The sequence below is a fragment of the Cuculus canorus genome, chromosome 5, assembly GCF_017976375.1.
Source record: "Cuculus canorus isolate bCucCan1 chromosome 5, bCucCan1.pri, whole genome shotgun sequence".
Taxonomy (NCBI): Eukaryota; Metazoa; Chordata; class Aves; order Cuculiformes; family Cuculidae; genus Cuculus; species Cuculus canorus.
In genome coordinates this window covers 39,840,587-39,858,120 of record NC_071405.1, presented here as the reverse complement: position 1 = coordinate 39,858,120, position 17,534 = coordinate 39,840,587, and the positions used below count along the sequence as shown (strand labels likewise).

General features: G+C 39.4%; 1 protein-coding gene across 2 annotated transcripts in view; it reads left to right on the top strand.

Annotated features, from left to right (window-relative positions):
• ABCC8 (ATP binding cassette subfamily C member 8) overlaps positions 1 to 11,705 on the top strand; it is a 77,280-nt gene extending 65,575 nt beyond the window's left edge. The window contains exons 30-39 of one of the 2 annotated variants that reach the window (XM_054067250.1): positions 1,617 to 1,719; positions 3,145 to 3,258; positions 3,894 to 4,014; positions 4,175 to 4,305; positions 5,024 to 5,102; positions 5,987 to 6,095; positions 7,662 to 7,765; positions 8,528 to 8,661; positions 10,021 to 10,083; positions 11,090 to 11,705. In XM_054067250.1, the coding sequence (XP_053923225.1) occupies positions 1,617 to 1,719; positions 3,145 to 3,258; positions 3,894 to 4,014; positions 4,175 to 4,305; positions 5,024 to 5,102; positions 5,987 to 6,095; positions 7,662 to 7,765; positions 8,528 to 8,661; positions 10,021 to 10,083; positions 11,090 to 11,227 (1,096 nt within the window). In that variant the 3' untranslated portion in view covers positions 11,228 to 11,705. The other variant, XM_054067251.1, reaches the window with a different exon arrangement.
• Positions 11,706 to 17,534: the final 5,829 nt, after the last annotated feature.

Sequence of the window (17,534 nt, the reverse complement as noted above, 5' to 3'; positions counted from 1 at the left end):
AATACCTCACGGTATAGAGATATGAAGGTTAAATGTGTCTGAATTGGCTCCAGAAGCAGTGCAACCATCTCTGTGTGGTAGGGCACTGAGGGTAATTAGTCCTGAGGGAAACTCACTAGCTCTGACACTGCGCAACGCTAATGCCCACTCTCAGGAACAAGCATTCTAGGCTATGCAAACACACCAGCACACTCCAAGCCAGGCCATTTTCCACTGCAAACAGCAGGTGTCTCTTAGGATGTGCGTGGTATAGTTGTGAACAGCTGAATTATTTCCACAAAGTAGCACTTATTTCTTTTCCTCAAAATCATACATGATTTATATGAAGTTGTACCTTTATTATACTGTACTCAGAAGAATTAAGATACTCTGCAGTGAACAATTTGAAAGCTTCTCTAAGCCATGTACTTCATACTTAAACGAAACATTGTCATATGTTTTCTCCTACTGGGATAAGCTGAGTTTATAAACAAGTAGTGCTTCTTGCAGCCATAAAAGCTAAGGGTTATAAATAAAAGTAAATAAAGTTTTATAGAGGGAGATTTGCAAGTTTGTTAAAATTGCTTATGTAATAAAGGGGGGAAAAAGGTAAGCTTTAGGTGCTTAAGCTAGATCTTCAGGCCTCCCAGCTTCTGTTACTGTGCTGGAAAAGGCTTTTGTGCCAGACTTCATTATTATTAGACATAATTGTTCATTTGCGTTATTATTAACATCACATTAATTTAGGCCCATGCAAATAAGAATGCCCGGCTAAACAGGATGACTGGCTGACTTTCATGCTTGCCAAGACCCCAGTCTAAATAGGTGGTAGCAGGGAATCATCTTCTGTAACTGCTGAATTCAAGTCAGAATTCGTTAATACAGCTATTTTGATGAGTAATTGCAGATCCACTATAACAAACTGTAAACAGACCTATTTGCCATTAATCTTGTTTTTTATTCTGTGGCTGATTTATTTGGGGCAGGGGAAACACATTTCTTTCCAGTCTATTACTTTTCGTTGCACCATGTGCTTGGACTTCGGTTTTCCAAAGTGCTTCATTTGCTTAGTGATAAGGACAAACGTGTTTGTCTAACACTGGAGCTACTGTGACTGGAAGTACTTTGTTTTATAAATTGTTACAATTTCTAGGCCCTACAATAATATAAATTTTAAAACTTAAATTTGTATAATTAAGTGAGAAGAGGAACTGCATTCTGCAACCTTAATACTTCTTTTCACAAGTACATGTGTGTATTATTTCACTCTCATGTATATTTTTAATTTTTTTAGTTTCACATTTGTAATTTTCACAATTAGCATGCTATGAAATACATTTAGAATATGCCCAGTGTGATCCAGAGGTCCCATACAGAGTTTCGTCAATGTAATAACATCCATTTACTCTTGAAGCTGCTGTACAGTTTGCATATATCTAATACAACTCTAAAGGTGTTGTCACTGAACTATCAATAGACTGATTTGGACACTGTGTCAAACTGCCCACAAATATATACCCCCAGAAATTAAATTTTACTTTTCACTTTTCCAAGATCCCATGGCCTGACTCTTCTTTTCCTTTTTTCTTTTTTCTCTTTTTTCTTCCTTTTTTTTCTTTTTTTTTTTTTTTTTTTAGGTATGAAGCCAAATTTCGACAAAAACTTCTTGAATACACAGATTCCAACAACATTGCTTCCCTTTTCCTTACAGCTGCCAATCGTTGGCTGGAAGTCCGCATGGCAAGTACATTAGTTTTGTATATACACAATGAATTTGTTTGACCTCATCCCAAGCAATCTGATGAGGCATCCAACAGTTACCCAGCCTCATCTGGGTTTCGAAGCTACATCTTTACCCTTTGTGTCTATATCTCTTTATCTGTAGCAAACGCGTGCCCAAGCCATCCTGGAAACTAAATGGAGTATGAATTTTCCCCATAGCCTGCAGCTGTTTCACCAAGACGAGAATAGTATTTATAGGTCACATTGGCTCCTTTGTGTGTGAAGAGTGATCAGGGCTGGTCAAGCTGTGCTGCCAGCCAGGGCGCCTTTACGGGACTGTGTTAGTCAGTGTTAGCAGGTCTTTGCCTTGTGGCTCCTCTGAAACATTTCAACATCTTGAAAGCTCTGTTGATGAGCAGAAGGATGTAGACAGGTTTGTGCCCATTTTGGCCATCTGAAGAATACCAGAGATATGCAGCTGCCGATTTTCTTGGAGTGCTCAGTAAAGTGGCTTGGCATGAGAAGTTATTTATTCCCTAAGAAGCAAATCAAGGAATTTCATGTTGCGGATAGTTATATTTGTGTCAGACTTCGTTAGATAAAGGTGTAGTACTGCTGTTGTGGTGACGTGGGCTCCTTCTATATGTGCTAAGTGTATGTTAACTCATATTTCCTATCACACATTATACCTCCATTTTGGACTCTATTTTAGCTAGTACCTTCTGCTACTAAATTTGGAAATTTAGTATGACAAATAAAATGCTATTACACTTTTACATGATCAATCTTAGATCATCTGAAGTCCCTAATTCTGATCAATGCCTATAACACTAAACAGTACAAACACAGAGGAGTGAGAGTTTCCCTCCTACGGGGTTCATTTTCTAGTCAGTTACATAATTTTGCTCAAAGGCTTGTCTGTGGGAAGTTAAATTACTAATGCTTTAAATTAAAGCAGCAAAAGCCCATCATAGGTGGACACAGGCCCACTAGTAGATATATGCTGTGCAAGAACAGCTTGTTTGAACAAATATGGGTGGTAGCCACCCAGCACCAACTGCAGTGCCTCCCAGCAGTCAATCATCAGCCACAGAGAGGATCCACTCACAAAGGGGATCACATGAGCATTTCCCTCCTGTCCCAGGTAACATCAGCAGCATGATTTCAGCCACCTCCATTATACGCCTAAGATACCTGTGTTGACTTCTCCAGAAGAAGGTTAGGAGTATTGGTACGACTTCTGTGTACAACAGCATTTCCAAACAGCACAGCCATGCTAAAAGCAATGAAAATGGGTTCCTAGGCATACTTTGTATGGAGTTGTGGGGTTTTCTGCCTCTATTTCAAGCTGTGCAATGGGTTTGTTATTTGGTATGCAAAGTTATGAGAACGTTTTAATCATTTGTAGACTTGTAGTGATGGAGCTTATTCATATTCCTTCAGGAGTACATTGGAGCATGTGTGGTACTCATAGCAGCTGTCACTTCTATTACCAGTTGCCTGTATAGTAAACTCTCTTCAGGACTTGTAGGCTTGGGACTAACCTATGCACTTATGGTAAGAATCTCAGGACCCTTTTTGTCTCTCCCAAATGTTTTTTTTGTAATTCTTCAGGGCACAAAGATGAACAGGAAGATCGAAGGTGTCAGTACATCTATAGTGGGTACTGTAACATCACTGAAACCATGTGTTAACTTCAGTTCATATTCAGTGGTTGACATATTTGAGTGTATGCTTCCTTCAGTTTTTAGATAAAATATTTATTAAACTCTTAGTTCAAATATGTCAACAAAACGTGACCAAGTTGCATCATACCTTTTTTATATTGTCTTCCATTGTGAGGAATATTTTTTCAGTGTATCAGTTGCACTTGCCCTGGTACATCATCCCAGGTTGTCAAACCTTAAGTTACCAAGATGCTGTCTTTTCACCTGTCTTTACTGTTCCCCTCCCTCTTTCCTGTTGGTGTAGATCAGATTGCCATAATACCAAAGTATTTGTGCAGTGCAGTTAGGAAATTTAACCTTTAGTCGTTGTTGTCACCCTGTTGTTGCGTACTGTGCAGTTCACTCACAACTTCAGCTTACTAAGGCTGAACAAGAGTTTCTGTGGAGGAATATAAGCTGCATGCTGGTCAAATGATGCAAAATACTAAAAATCTGGAATTTAGTAGTGTATTTGCTTTACATTAGGTGTCTAACTATCTGAATTGGATGGTTCGTAACCTGGCTGACATGGAGATCCAGCTGGGTGCAGTGAAAAGAATCAATGGTCTTCTCAAAACAGAAGCTGAAAATTACGAAGGGCTCCTTTGTAAGTGCAGTTTTGTGCAGCATGCAGAAAGAGCCTGCTGAAATTTTAATGATTTTGCAGTGTATTACCATGAAAAATGTAGCAAACCACTTAACGATACAATTACTTTCTGTTGAGAGGATTGGTTGTCTGTTTTTTTTCCCCTATGCTTCTGGTACAGCTTCCTCACAGATTCCCCAGAACTGGCCAGACAGAGGAGAGATCCAAATCCAGAACCTCAGTGTCAGATATGACAGCAACTTAAAGCCAGTGCTGAAGCATGTCAATGCCCACATCTCTCCAGGACAAAAGGTAAAGAACTGCAGTGATTCTGAGAAGCTCTTTAGACTAGTACATCATACAGATCAGAGATGAAAAACACACCACAGTATATTTTGATGACAGGATTACAGCATTTTTGCTCTAAAATTATGTAGTACGCTATGAAGGAGTCAGTCTATGGGTTTCTTAGTTTGGTGTGTTACATTTATGTTAGAGTGAAAAGTCAGAACTACACACCGCTCGTTAGTATCCCAGTGCCCTGCTGTCAGCACGCTGTGCCAAAAGACAGTGACTCCTTACTGTGTTAGATCTCTTTTCCATCATTCCCACGTGGTACCCTTGGCTTTATTCCCATAGTTGCTCCTCTGGTTTGTCACATCTTTTCTCTCTGTTGTTTTTCTCTTCCTTAGTACCATTTACCTGTGTCCTTCTTGCTAACCAAAGCCACCTCAGGACCCTAAGTATTGCCTGCAGCTCTCCCAGCCCTTGTTCTGCTCCTACTTGTTGCTCTCCTGTTATTCCTGTTATTATATAGGGTTGCTCTTGATTTATCCGTAAATGCTCAGATCCCTAAAGACAAAGAGTGAACTTACGGGCTTTGTTATGGCCAGTTCAGTTTGACTGAACAGTCAGAAGGACATAGGATCACGTGGACCAGAACAGCTCCTCCATCCACTCGTCTTAAGTGTCAAATACAAGTATTATCCATTTTCATTCACCTGATATTCATCTGCTTTCTATGTCACAGATTGGCATCTGCGGTCGAACAGGCAGTGGAAAATCCTCCTTCTCTCTTGCATTTTTTAGAATGGTTGACACTTTTGAGGGTAAGATTACACTTTTTCGTATCTATCAAGCTTAGCTCCTGAATGTGCTTTGATAGTCCTTTCCTTAGCAGCAGGTTTGAAGTGTGATTTTTGAATCTGCAGGACACACTCTCTGGCCCTGCTTAAATAGGATATAATCTGTCACTTAACAGCTGTGCCACTGGTAAGGTGGATCAATAAAAATTGTACTTGACGGAAGCAAAAGTCCAAGAAGGACAGAGGACAGCCCTTTGTGCTGCTAAATCACAACAGCAGGACCAAAGTGTAAAAGGGGAAGGCATTCAAGTACAATGATGGACCCATGCACAAGGCACAGACAGGACCCACCGGGCTCAGAAAACTCAGCAACTGTGGACTACAGGTCGGCTTGCTGCCCTGGAATTTCCTGGCATATTTCCTGACATGCGTGCCATGCCCATGTGTCTCACAGAGTGTCTTCCTGTGCATCTCAGAAACTTTTAGCTTCGGTTTCCCAGCCATGGGGCCCTTATGCAGAGCCAGACAGTTGTACCCGGAGATGAAATTTCAAAGTACTCAATAGTAATTTGGCCTTCTGAAACATTTGTTTCCCCCAGTAATTAGTCCCTGATTGAATTAAACTCTTGTCTTGTTTGATAGATGTTTATAATGTTCAAGCAGATAAGTAGTGTGTCTACTCATTCATAAAACATTACAGGTATACTTCACATTCTTCCCAGCTAAGGCTTAGTCTCAAGAGAATTGTGGTTATTGCTTAACCAGAACTTGTTTTGTTAGTGAATAAGGGGATATGCAATTCTAGGCCTATTTCTGCTGTACTGTATTGCAAGCTGAAAGTAAGCCTTGTCTATGCTAGTAGCGGCATGATAAGCAGTCTAGCAGAATATCCATTTTCTTTTGAATAGGAAGGATTATCATTGATGGTATAGATATCGCTAAGCTCCCCTTACAGACGTTGAGATCCAGGCTGTCAATCATTCTCCAAGATCCTATTTTATTCAGTGGAACAATCCGGTAAGCATTAAGCACCAAATATGAAAAACATTATAATGGCTTATATGTCATTATATATTATAATTATACTATTTAATGACTTTTATAGAACCACAAATAACAGACTGTTCAGTTCTGATCTGCTCAGTTGGAGTAGGGAGGATCACTACCTTCTGTCTGTGCTTTTTACCCACTCCTGCCAGAGTGCATCTTCCCAGTGCCTGAGCCTGGTCAACGTGCTGTCAGCAGAAGGTACTTCATGCCTGCAAAGTAGGAAAAGTCACTATTTATTCTTCTAGGATTGAGTAATCAGTTCAGCTCACTGATCAAATACCCATAACCTCCTAGTACCTCTTGAAACACTTTCTCTTACATCTGTCTGCCTTAAAAAAATGAGATGGAAAAAAAGGCAGACTAAAAAATTAATGTAGGGGAAAAAAAAGGAAGCAATAGAACAATAAGTACTGTGGGGAGGTCTGGAAAATTTTATACTGAAGACTCTATCCTTGTTGCTTTTCTAGTCTTTGAGATATTCTTTCATCTGTGGGATCAACCCCCTTGAGGTGTTGGGTTTTTTTTTCCTTATTCTTCCTTCTTTGAGTGGATAATGCAGTAGAAACAGTGGCAAAAAGCTCCACAGTTTCCAACAAATGTCCTTCCCTATGTCTGTGGTGCTCACCTTAGGAAGGAACAGTACAGTCCTCAGTGCAGAGTTATGTCACCTGCAGCTATAGCTTCTACATAAAAGTCATTAGAGTTCACTGTAAATGATACAGGCTTCTGTTGTCTGCTGACTCCACACTAATACAGATCCCAAGACTATCCCCTTAATAAAGCATGATTATTTCATGTCAGAAAATGAGGTGAGTCTATATCTTTTATTAATCAACCTATTAAAAATTTATTTAGGCCCGCATCAGTCATACACAGCACATGCTGTAGGAGTAAAAAGTAAAAATAAAGTGTCACGCACAATTGAATCTTTTATTTCTTATTATTATTCCATATATTCATATGATCTGAGATTCATATTTGTTCCTATCGTTTCTGGGCTATGGCAAGCTAAAATAACATTTGTCTGCTCATGAATCTAAGATTTATTTGGTTGTAGTGGAAACTTGCATTTTGTAATTCAGCATGAAGTTCTGTTTAGCATTTCTATAGCAGTAAGGGATGAAGAGATACTGGATTTAACAGCAGAGACTAGAATTTTGGCCTTTGCTAAAAAATGAATGTTAATTTAAACTGATTATGTTCATAGCTTTTTTCCTTCAGAACTCTTCTAGTAAAACATAAGAATTTCTTTTTTTCAGAACAAACGAAACTCTAAAACCACAAAGCTGCAAAACATAAAGCTTTTCCTATTTTGCTTAACTGAGTCAAATTTTGTTCTTAATCACATTGGTATAAATATTGACCAAGTGTGCAAACTTCAGTGGTTTATATCAATGACAGATCAGAATCAGGCCCAGATCTTTAACACATGTTTCTGGTTATTTGCAGATTATTTTCTAAGCGCGTTAGAATTAAAAATACATTCCAGAAATTTATATTGACTGATATTCTTGAGTTGCACATTAACTGTAGGTTTAACTTGGACCCTGAGAAGAAGTGCACTGACAGCATGCTGTGGGAAGCATTGGAAATAGCACAACTCAAGCATGTGGTGAAAGCGCTCCCTGGGGGCCTAGGTAATGAGACTTCCTTCTTGAGAAGATTGCTTTAAGTGTTCACAACTTTGCTATTTCACATTTACTATTTATTTGTTGCTGAAGAAAAAGCTTTTTAGGTTTGTGGAAGGTGAGAAAAGGTGCTTGCCTACAGGCAAAGTCCCTACGTTAATCTAACTCCCTTCCCAACTCCACCTGTGGAGTGGAATCCTGTTACTATTCAAATCAATGGTAAAATTATTATTTTATTTCAGTACGTCCTCATTATGCATCATTGAGGTTTATGGGCCTTGTGAATTCAAATAAGGTGCCAACAAGTCAAGTGTTACCTAGAATATGTTCTTCTGTATTTTCCAATAGTTGTGTCCAGGGAAGAAGATTTCAGAAGCTTAAAGGTGTGAATAATTTGACCGTGAAAAAAAAATTAAAAAAATAAAACCAAAACAGTTTTAAAATGTTAAGCTATACAGCCTTAGGGTAGAGAAAGGGTAGATGCCACTACGACAGGAGGATGCGGTATCTTAGACTGCACTTTTTGCAGAGAAACTTACTTTTAAACATCCTTAGCTACTTTGATAAAGAATGTCATGAGGCTGATGTACTGGTTCTTTTGAACAATAGAAATAAACAGACAAAATTGGTCCACTGGCAGCTGTAGACCAAGGAAATGTTCGTTTGAAAATTTTGATGAGAAAGTGAGATATTATTTTCCAAGCGTGTGCTCTAATCTGATCTGAACATGTGTACACCCCATAAATACTGTTTTTACTTTCTCATTTCCAGATGCTATAGTCACAGAAGGGGGTGAAAACTTTAGTCAGGGCCAAAGACAGCTGTTCTGCCTAGCCAGGGCTTTTGTGCGGAAGACAAGCATCTTCATCATGGATGAAGCCACAGCATCTATTGACATGGCAACAGTGAGTGTGAAGTGTTTCTGGTTTCTTGATTTCCTAGAGGGGGAGACAACTGCTAATAAGCGACGAAAATGCTGGAAAGCAGTTCTTTTTATTCTGTAAAATGCTTACATCATATTTAGTGCAGACATGTTTACAAGTCCAGGTAATTGTGAGCCATTACTAACAAATCTAAAGAGCTCTAATCATTTTACTATGGGGTTTAATAGTTATTCCAGCATTGCTTGCATTAGGAAAATGAAGCATGTTATTTTCATTAGCAGTTTTATTTCCTAAAGTAAACAAAGGCTTTGGAAGGGTCAGCTGGGATGGTTAGTGAACGGTAAGTTGGCAAGCAAACAAATTTCCCCAGTATGGTGAACAGGACAAGTTAGGAAGTTAGAAGGCTTGAAAGTAGAGTCAAGGAAATAAACAGAGACATACCTGATTAATACATTAATTGCCTGAAATTGTTAGACAGAGGTTAAACCACACAATTATAGTCCACTGGCTGAGTTTCAGCCAAATCGAAAAGTACCTTCTTAGGATTTGTTTTTAACTTGTTGTGTTGTTACAAGAAATGTTTCAGTAGTCTTCGTGATTATTCTATGAGTAAAGAATATAATTGGAAGGAGTTATTATAACAGCCGCAATTTTTAATTCCATAAAATGTTAGTGTGTTGGATGTAAGTAAGGTTGGGAATTAGACTGTATGCAACCCAGTTAAAATACGTTTTGCATTTCGACACATAGAGGATATAGTTCCTCCTTTGAGATACATATCTGAAGAAAATATAATAGCAAATAAAAGTATCTATGCTAGTGACATTTCTGGGCAAAGTTTGGTATACAACATGTTTCCTAAATAGTAAAGGATGAGTACTTGTTGAGTGAGAACTGTATATTTTAAGACCATACTAAATATCATCTCCGATGTTAAATATGCCAGGTACAGTACACTCCTTTGCTTAGCCCTGCCGGCCCTTGGTGTTAGATATCCTCAGTGAGCTGGGACATACCTGGGCTTCCAGCAGGCTAAAGAACACACTGCAGAGGCACCAGCATGTGGAGAGTCTGGCAGGACCCTGAATTCACCTCTAATTTCCTCACTGCAAACCTGACATCAGGATAGCAGGGGTTTGGGAGGCAGAGCCCGGCTCTCACACATGCTGTGAGATGCCACTGTTGGGTGGTGGGAGTGAGCAGGGCTGCCTAACTGGAAACCAGGTCTGATTTAGTTCTGACGTGTAGTTAATTTTTCATTCTGCAAAAAAGGACCAATAAAAGCATGAAATAATCAATGTTTACTTCAGCCACCCTAGTGTCTGTGTGTCTTTTGTGTAACTTCCCTTTGAAAAGCAACAAATGTTTTTCTTTACGTAGGAAAACATACTCCAGAAGGTAGTCATGACTGCGTTTGCTGACCGTACTGTGGTTACAATAGCGGTAAGTACAGTCTCTGCTGCTATTGTAATGCAAACAATAATCATAAATACCACATCAGTCAATTATTGTCAGCGTTAATAAGTGTGTACATTTGACCATTAATCTTTTATTTTAAAACACTTTTCTAAGCATTGGCTTTCTTTTCCATTTTAAACTAATTTCTTTTTAAATACATAACAGCATCTTCTTGAATTTGTTGCATGATGCTAAGTCTGATTGCCTATAAAGGGATGTTATCTGAGTACATGGTCTATTTTCTGTTACCCATTTTAGGCTAATTTAAAATATAATATGACTTTGCTGTGAAATCTGAGAGTGAGTTTCATCAAGCTACAATAATCATTTAACTAAGCACAAGCAAAGTTGAATAATAGTTCTGCCACTGGACAAAGCAATTATGTTTCAGAATTGAAACAAATTAAAAGTTAGTAAGCTTCTCATTGAAAATAAGCATTCTGTACCTGTTGACAGTGATTGAATTTAAGTTTTCTTATTCTTGAAGTGCTTATACAAAGATCTCCATTATGTATAAAAAAATCGATTAGGAACCTTATGGATGAACGGTGACTGCGTAATGGGACCATGGTATTCTGAGATTAAATACCCCTGCAGGAATAAAGCAGTTACACTCAACTTTTAAAAGTGGAATTCTGTAAAAATTAAGAGGCTTGCTAAAAACAAGTCCCATAAATAAATGGGAAAAAAAGCTACAAGAGAAAGTGAAGAAAATTGAATCTGACAATGATCATGGAAATTACTTAAATGATTTTGTTCAAAAATTCCAGTGCCAACAGGGGGCAAACAAATAATAAAGACTATCAGAAACAAGGAGGCACTCTTGTAAAAGCTAAACTCGTAGCGAAATAAAGAAAACAGAAACTATCGCAAGTTCTGGCATGTTGCCTTAATCATACTTGTCAGGAAAACTAATTTCTGGAAGCTTGTCTTATCCTGGAATATATTTGGTAGATAGACTGAACTGGCATTTTGTTTATTTGTTTTTCAGCACCGCGTGCACACAATCCTCAATGCAGATTTGGTTATTGTAATGAAGAGAGGAGTTATTTTGGAATATGACAAGCCTGAGGTTCTGCTAGAACGAGAAGACAGTGTCTTTGCTTCTTTTGTACAAGCAGATAAGTAATAAAAATAAATGAAGCATTTTAAAGTACAATTGTATTATTTTCTATAAATGTAAAATGCCTGTAAATAAATATTATTTCATAATAAAAAGAGGTTTTCCTTTTTTAATGAGATAAACCATTTTTCTCTATCTGAACTGTTAATGACTTGTTCATGTACTTTCCTTTTTTGTATACTGTCTTTTTATTTGCTACCAAAGAATCATGAACTATAGTTGAAAAAAGACTACATGGGTGAAATATGACAGGATACACATCAGACGAACATAGCATGGAGTTTTTATGTAATTCTTAAACCCTCCTGTCATTTTATTAACATGTTATTTTTTGTGTCATAGCCCTAATGTAGATAACACTCATGATTGACTAAATGCAGAAGGAAAAATTATATACCAAAGGTATTTCTCAAAAGCTTGTCTCTCTGTTAATCATATGACTCTGTAAAGCTTTAATATACAAATACAAAATCTATAAAATTTTCTTAATATTGTGTTTTCTTGATAGTGCCTGTGTCTCTCAGTCTCTCCTTCAATACCTTCTAGAAATTAATCACAGTCAGATTCCTTTACTCTGTCTTCAGCTGCCTCACCTCCACCTCCATTAAATCATATTATACTGATCCATAATGAGATTCTGACAGACTCCCTCCTAAACTGTAAGGAATCTGAGAGGAGGCAGGTTGTGATAAATTATTATTATTTAATGCAGCGTATTTCCAAACCAGTATAGACATACCAATTCATCTGGACATTCTCCCTCCAAATCTGGTAAATAAACAGCATTAAACCTTTCAGTATAACTCAGAGCCATGACGGCTTGACTCATAGCCTCCTGGTTTTGCATACTTTGCCTGCTGTCACACTGTTTCTAGTTTTACTGTGATCTTTACCAATAAACTACATGTACTTATTAAGACAACTTGTAACCACTGAAATTGTCCTAATTTGGCTGGACAACTACTTGCACCCTGTCTATTCATTGTGACTATTGGTCCAGGACTTATTAATTGCTAAGGGCTTGGCAACTCAAGGACGCAATGGAAGGCTACAATGAATTCTTTAACATTATTCTTTTTATAGCAACTTTGGCTTTACATCCATTTTTGTTCTCTCCCTCCTTCTGAAAAATTCCTAACACTAGGGAAACCTTTCTGTTTTTAAACATCTTTATCCTACTCAGGTAATTTGGAATCTGTTTCTTAAAGGCCTTATTTTCTAGAAAAAGTGTTCTCATGTGATATGTGATATTTTGAATGCATTACTTTTAACACTGCAGCAGAAAGCAAGGAGGAATACTGAAGGAGTGTTGTTTCTTAAGTAGCGTTACCAGCTCCGCAGTGGAGCATTTGCAGCATCTGCCTGCTATTATTTGTGCAATACCTTAGAACATTAAACTGGGGGCAGAGAACATAAAACCAACTGAAGAGCGTAGGATAAACGACAGTAGAAGTTGGGGAGGCAAAATACAGCTGTGCAGATGAAATGCATGAGCTCTTTCATTGTCTACTACAGCTGAAGGAAGAAAATGGGTGGTTGGGAGATATCCCCTCCTCCAGGAAATCATTTTGCTGGGCAGTGTCAAATAAAAAATAGCCACAGAACTATTGATGTGTTTTCTTTCTGGGATACCAGGAATCCATTAGGGTTAGGAGAGAAGAAACAGGAAGCAGGGGGCTATCCTTCCAGGGTAGCAGAAGGGCACAGTGAGTGCACAGCTTCTGTGCATGCTGTCTCCTAGCTGCCCAGCATTGGTCTAAGGCAGGGTCTTGTCCTGTAAAGCCTTAGGAAAGTACCACTCTGCGGGTCATCTCAAACTTATGCTGCAGAGCTCGTCAGAAGCTTTGCAACCATCTGCTGAAGATCCAAAATCCTGATGGCAATGAAACCCATGGAGATACAGAGACAGTGAGGTTTCATATGCTTTTAATCGAGTGCTGGGGTTTTGGCACTGCAATTTGGACTAGCTCCTGTTCCATAAGCTTCTGACAACATTACCTGGAAAGGAAATCAAGGGAGTGAAGGACACAGCATATCACTACAAAGACTGAATTATATCTTACAGCATTAAGAAATAAGAACTCTTAAGTGCAAGTGTCATGCATTTCCATTGTAAAAGGGGCTTATATTTCACAAAGCAGCTTTATAAGAGAGTAAGGTAAGTAAGTTGGTTCATATCCAACAATTATGTATCTCTATGCATCTTTTTAATGGTACCATGGTGCTGGGTAAATATGTGTGAACAGGAGGCCTCTTAGCTACCACTTGGACAGAATACACTTCAGCACATTTTATCTTATCTGGATTATATGGGGCCAAGTCTCAGGGAGTTTCTGCCCCCTAACTCCAAAGGGTTAAGAATCTCAATGGTGACCAGAAGCAGTATCCAAGAAAAAATGTTTTATAGTGGGAGGCTTACTGTCATTATATGAGTCATTAAACCTGTTGCCTTGAGACAGGCATTTCAGAAGTCACTATTGAATCAGACTCACAAATGTATTTTGCATGGTAATGAGGCATTACTAAGAGAAGCGTTGTATTAAAATGGGTGCAAGGCAGCCCTAGACTAGCTAGGTCCAGAATTTCATTTCTCCTCTGGGATGAGACTCAGCTCAGTCCCAAAGGTGTTAGTGTAATAGGCTGCCTGTGGAGATGTAGCCAGCGTTTGTTTTATTTTCTTTGCTCCTTATAAATGCTCCCATTATAGAAGCCCATTTGCCCCTTTGTCTCAGTGTGGCCATCTCATCCTGTTCTACTTATTTCTAACAGAACACTGTTTCCTTGGAAGGCCAGGAAGCAGAGCATTCCTGCTCCATTATCCCTCTTCCCAGCTCTGCTTATGCTTCCCCCTATGGCTTTGCAGGGCAACTCTGATTTCATTTCTCCTGTCCAATCATACATACATCAAGGCAATTTATGAGCTTTAATTCATGTTAGGTTAACACTGTGTAGCCTTTGACAGAAAGGTCTGCTTCTAAAGGCAGTGTAATACTGTGGTGCAAACTAAATTTTAATCTAACAGTTACATCTTCTTTGATAGCCATTCAAATTTGGACAAATCAGAGTGGGGGGAGTTTTGAACCTATTATGTGAGTGGAAAAAACCCTTGCGATTCATTGCTGTAGAGTAGGATTGTTCGTTTCCATGAGCCCAATTTGTTCAGCAGCTCTTAACACAAATACATTGGCTCGCTCAGAAGATCTGTCACATTTTTCTTTCAAGTATCTGTCACTTGATCCACAAAGACAGGGCTTCTTTTTATTCTGCTCTAGAAATTCTTCAGCAGAAGCCACTTGCCTTGCTGTCCTATCTCAGCCAACAAGTGCTCAGAGTTGAAGGAGAAGAAGTGACAAATGATGGTCCCAATAAAGAACAGAAACGGAAACAAGGAAACACCCTTCTAGCTCTATAGAGTTTGTGATTCCTAAAACCAACATGGAGAGCGTGTTCATGCAAACACTCCTTGCTGGTTTAGGCTCCAAGGGTTGTTCCTAGCACCAGACTATGAAGCAATTTACCTTTCCCTTTAAAGCACTTCTCTCCAACACAGTTTTTCATTCTACATACATGTGCATCTCTGTAAAAGAATGTGAAATGTTACCAATGAACTGCATGGTCTTATAAAGCTCTTTTATGCTCACTTCAAAACGTTGGAATTAACTATGAGCTACCATCAGCTGGAGAACTGCACCTTTGACAAGTAAATCTTCAAATAGCTTCAACCATTTCCTTTAAAAAATTTAGAAATAAAATTATAAAAAATACAATATTGTTTAAGTTAAATTGTATATATAAATCATGTATTCAAGAAGTAAAATTGTAGTTGCAAGTGACACATTCACAACAAGCACACAAAAAAAGGGTCTAGCAGACAAAGTGATGTGGAAAAAGGGAAAGGATCTTTGGCTAAGCTCAGTGGCCTGGCAGTCAGGTACCAGGGCAACCTGTTCTTATTTTAGTTTTCTTTATCAAAGCAGCAAGAAAGACGACCCAGAACAAGAGAAAACATGGAGTATTGGGAAACTGACCTCTCCCAAAAGGGTGGTTTTGCCCAAGGACATGCAACTTTTCATACACAAAAAGTAGAAATAGTTTAAAGTAATAGTAATAGTTTAAATACAAACCCAATAATGACTGCTTAGAAAGCTCAGAGAGATTACTTAAAAATACTATTCTGAAATCTCTAGGTGGGCCACAACAAGTAGCCGTAGGTGGTGAAAATTAATTTTATCCCAGTTGTCTGGCTCCCAGCCATCAACTGGGCAATTGCCTTGCCCAGGCAATCAATGCCAGTAACTGTTTACATTATGTACCAAAGCACTGGAGACAAAACTGAAGGGAAAGTCCATGGACACATACAATTAGAAAACTAAAATTATAAACCCACTGGCACTAAAGAAAAAAATCTCATCTCCAGAAAATCCTAGGATGCTTCAGCAGCTCTACAACCTTAGTGTTTAAATGGAACTAGAAACAAATAAATCAGAGTAAGTTAACAAATGAATGAGAATATTGCTATTGAAGCAGTGGAGCGGTCACATCAGTGTTTTTAAGTAACACATCACAAAGATACATCTTTGTGCACATGCAGGTATATGCAATTACACACACACAGATGTTACGCTGCCACGCAGGAGTTCCAGCTTCCTGCCTCCTTTTGTTGCCTCTTTGGGCAATTTTGATATCTGCCTGAAGTTCATGTCACTGTTGGGTTAACCACTTGTGGACGGATCATTCTTGTGCAACTCCTACTGCTGTTTGGACAGCAGACATTTTCCCGTACTGTCAGCTGCCATTACAGCTCACGACATTTCATAAGCTCCTTCTTTCAGAAAAATCTTTCCTTAGTCAAGGCTAAATACCTCCAGCAAATTTTACAAGTGGGAACAAGCCCCTTTAGTTCCAGGTCTTTGTTTAATCATTAACATCCTTGGACTTGGCCTGTTTGACAAGGCTGAGAGGAAGGTCGGGGCAATCCCAAAAGGTCGGAGTGGAGAATGGATTGAGAGAAGCCCTGCAGAGAAGGACTTGGGGGTGCTGGTGCATGAGAAGCTCGACATGAGCCGGCAATGTGTGCTTGCAGCCACGAAAGCCAACCATATCCTGGGCTGCATCAAAAGAAATATAACTAGCAGGTTGAGGGAGGCAATACTGCCTCTCTGCTCTCATGAGACCTCATCTGGAGTACTGCATTCAGTTCTGGAGTCTTCAGCACAGGAAAGAGATGGATCTGTTGGAACGAGTGCAATGGAGAGCCACAAAGGTGATCAGAGAGCTGCAGCACCTCCTACACAAAGACGGGTTAGGAGAATTTGGGTTGTTTAGCCTAGAGAAGAGAAAGGTCTGGAGGGAGACCTTGTAGCAGCCTTCCAGTACTTAAAGGGGGCCTAGAGGAAAGGGGAGGAGCGGCTCTTTATCAAGGAGTGCAGTGCTAGGATGAGGGTAATGGTTTTAAGCTGAAAGAGAGTTGATTTAGGTTAGATATTAGGAAGAATTTTTTTATTGTGAGAGTGCTGAGGCACTGGAACGGGTTGCCCAGAGAAGCAGCAGATGGCCCATCCATGGAGGTGCTCAAACCCAGGTTAGATGAAGCTTTGAGCAACCTGATTGAATAGAAGGTGTCCCTGCCCATGGCAGGGGGGTTGTAACTGGATGATCATTAAAGTCCCTTCCCATCCAAACCATTTTATGATTCTCTTCAAGCAAATTTCCTACCACTGCCTGCCCAATGCACTAGATTCATGCCTTCTTTCTGCTTACAGAAACACACACAGGTGAATTTCAGGATTTTTTTTTCATTAAAGATGGCCTTTAGATAAACCCCCAGCACCATTTTCTTTTCTATTTCATGGAATAATCACCCAACTTGGAACTACACCATCCCACTGAGTAGCCACTGTTAACACAAGCCAGGTACTGGCAGCAAATCTGTCCTCAAGGGGCTGGAGAACAAGGCTGAGGGAACTGGGGTTCCCTCAGCCGAGGAGAAGAGGAGGCCGAGGGGAGACCTTACCCCTCTCTACAATTACCTGAAAGGAAGTTGTAGAGAGGTGGGTGTTGGTCTCTTCTCCCAGGTGAGAGGGGACAGGACAAGGGGGAATGGCCTCAAGCTGTGCCGGGGGAGGTTCAGGTTAGATATTAGGAAAAATTTGTTCACCAGATGGGTTATCAGGCACTAGCAGAGGCTACCCAGGGCGGTGGTGGAGTCACCACCCCTGGAGGTATTTGAAGGATGGGTAGATGAAGTGCTTAGGGATATGGTTTAATAGCGGACAGGTACGGTTGGACTTGATCTCAAAGGTCTTCACCAACC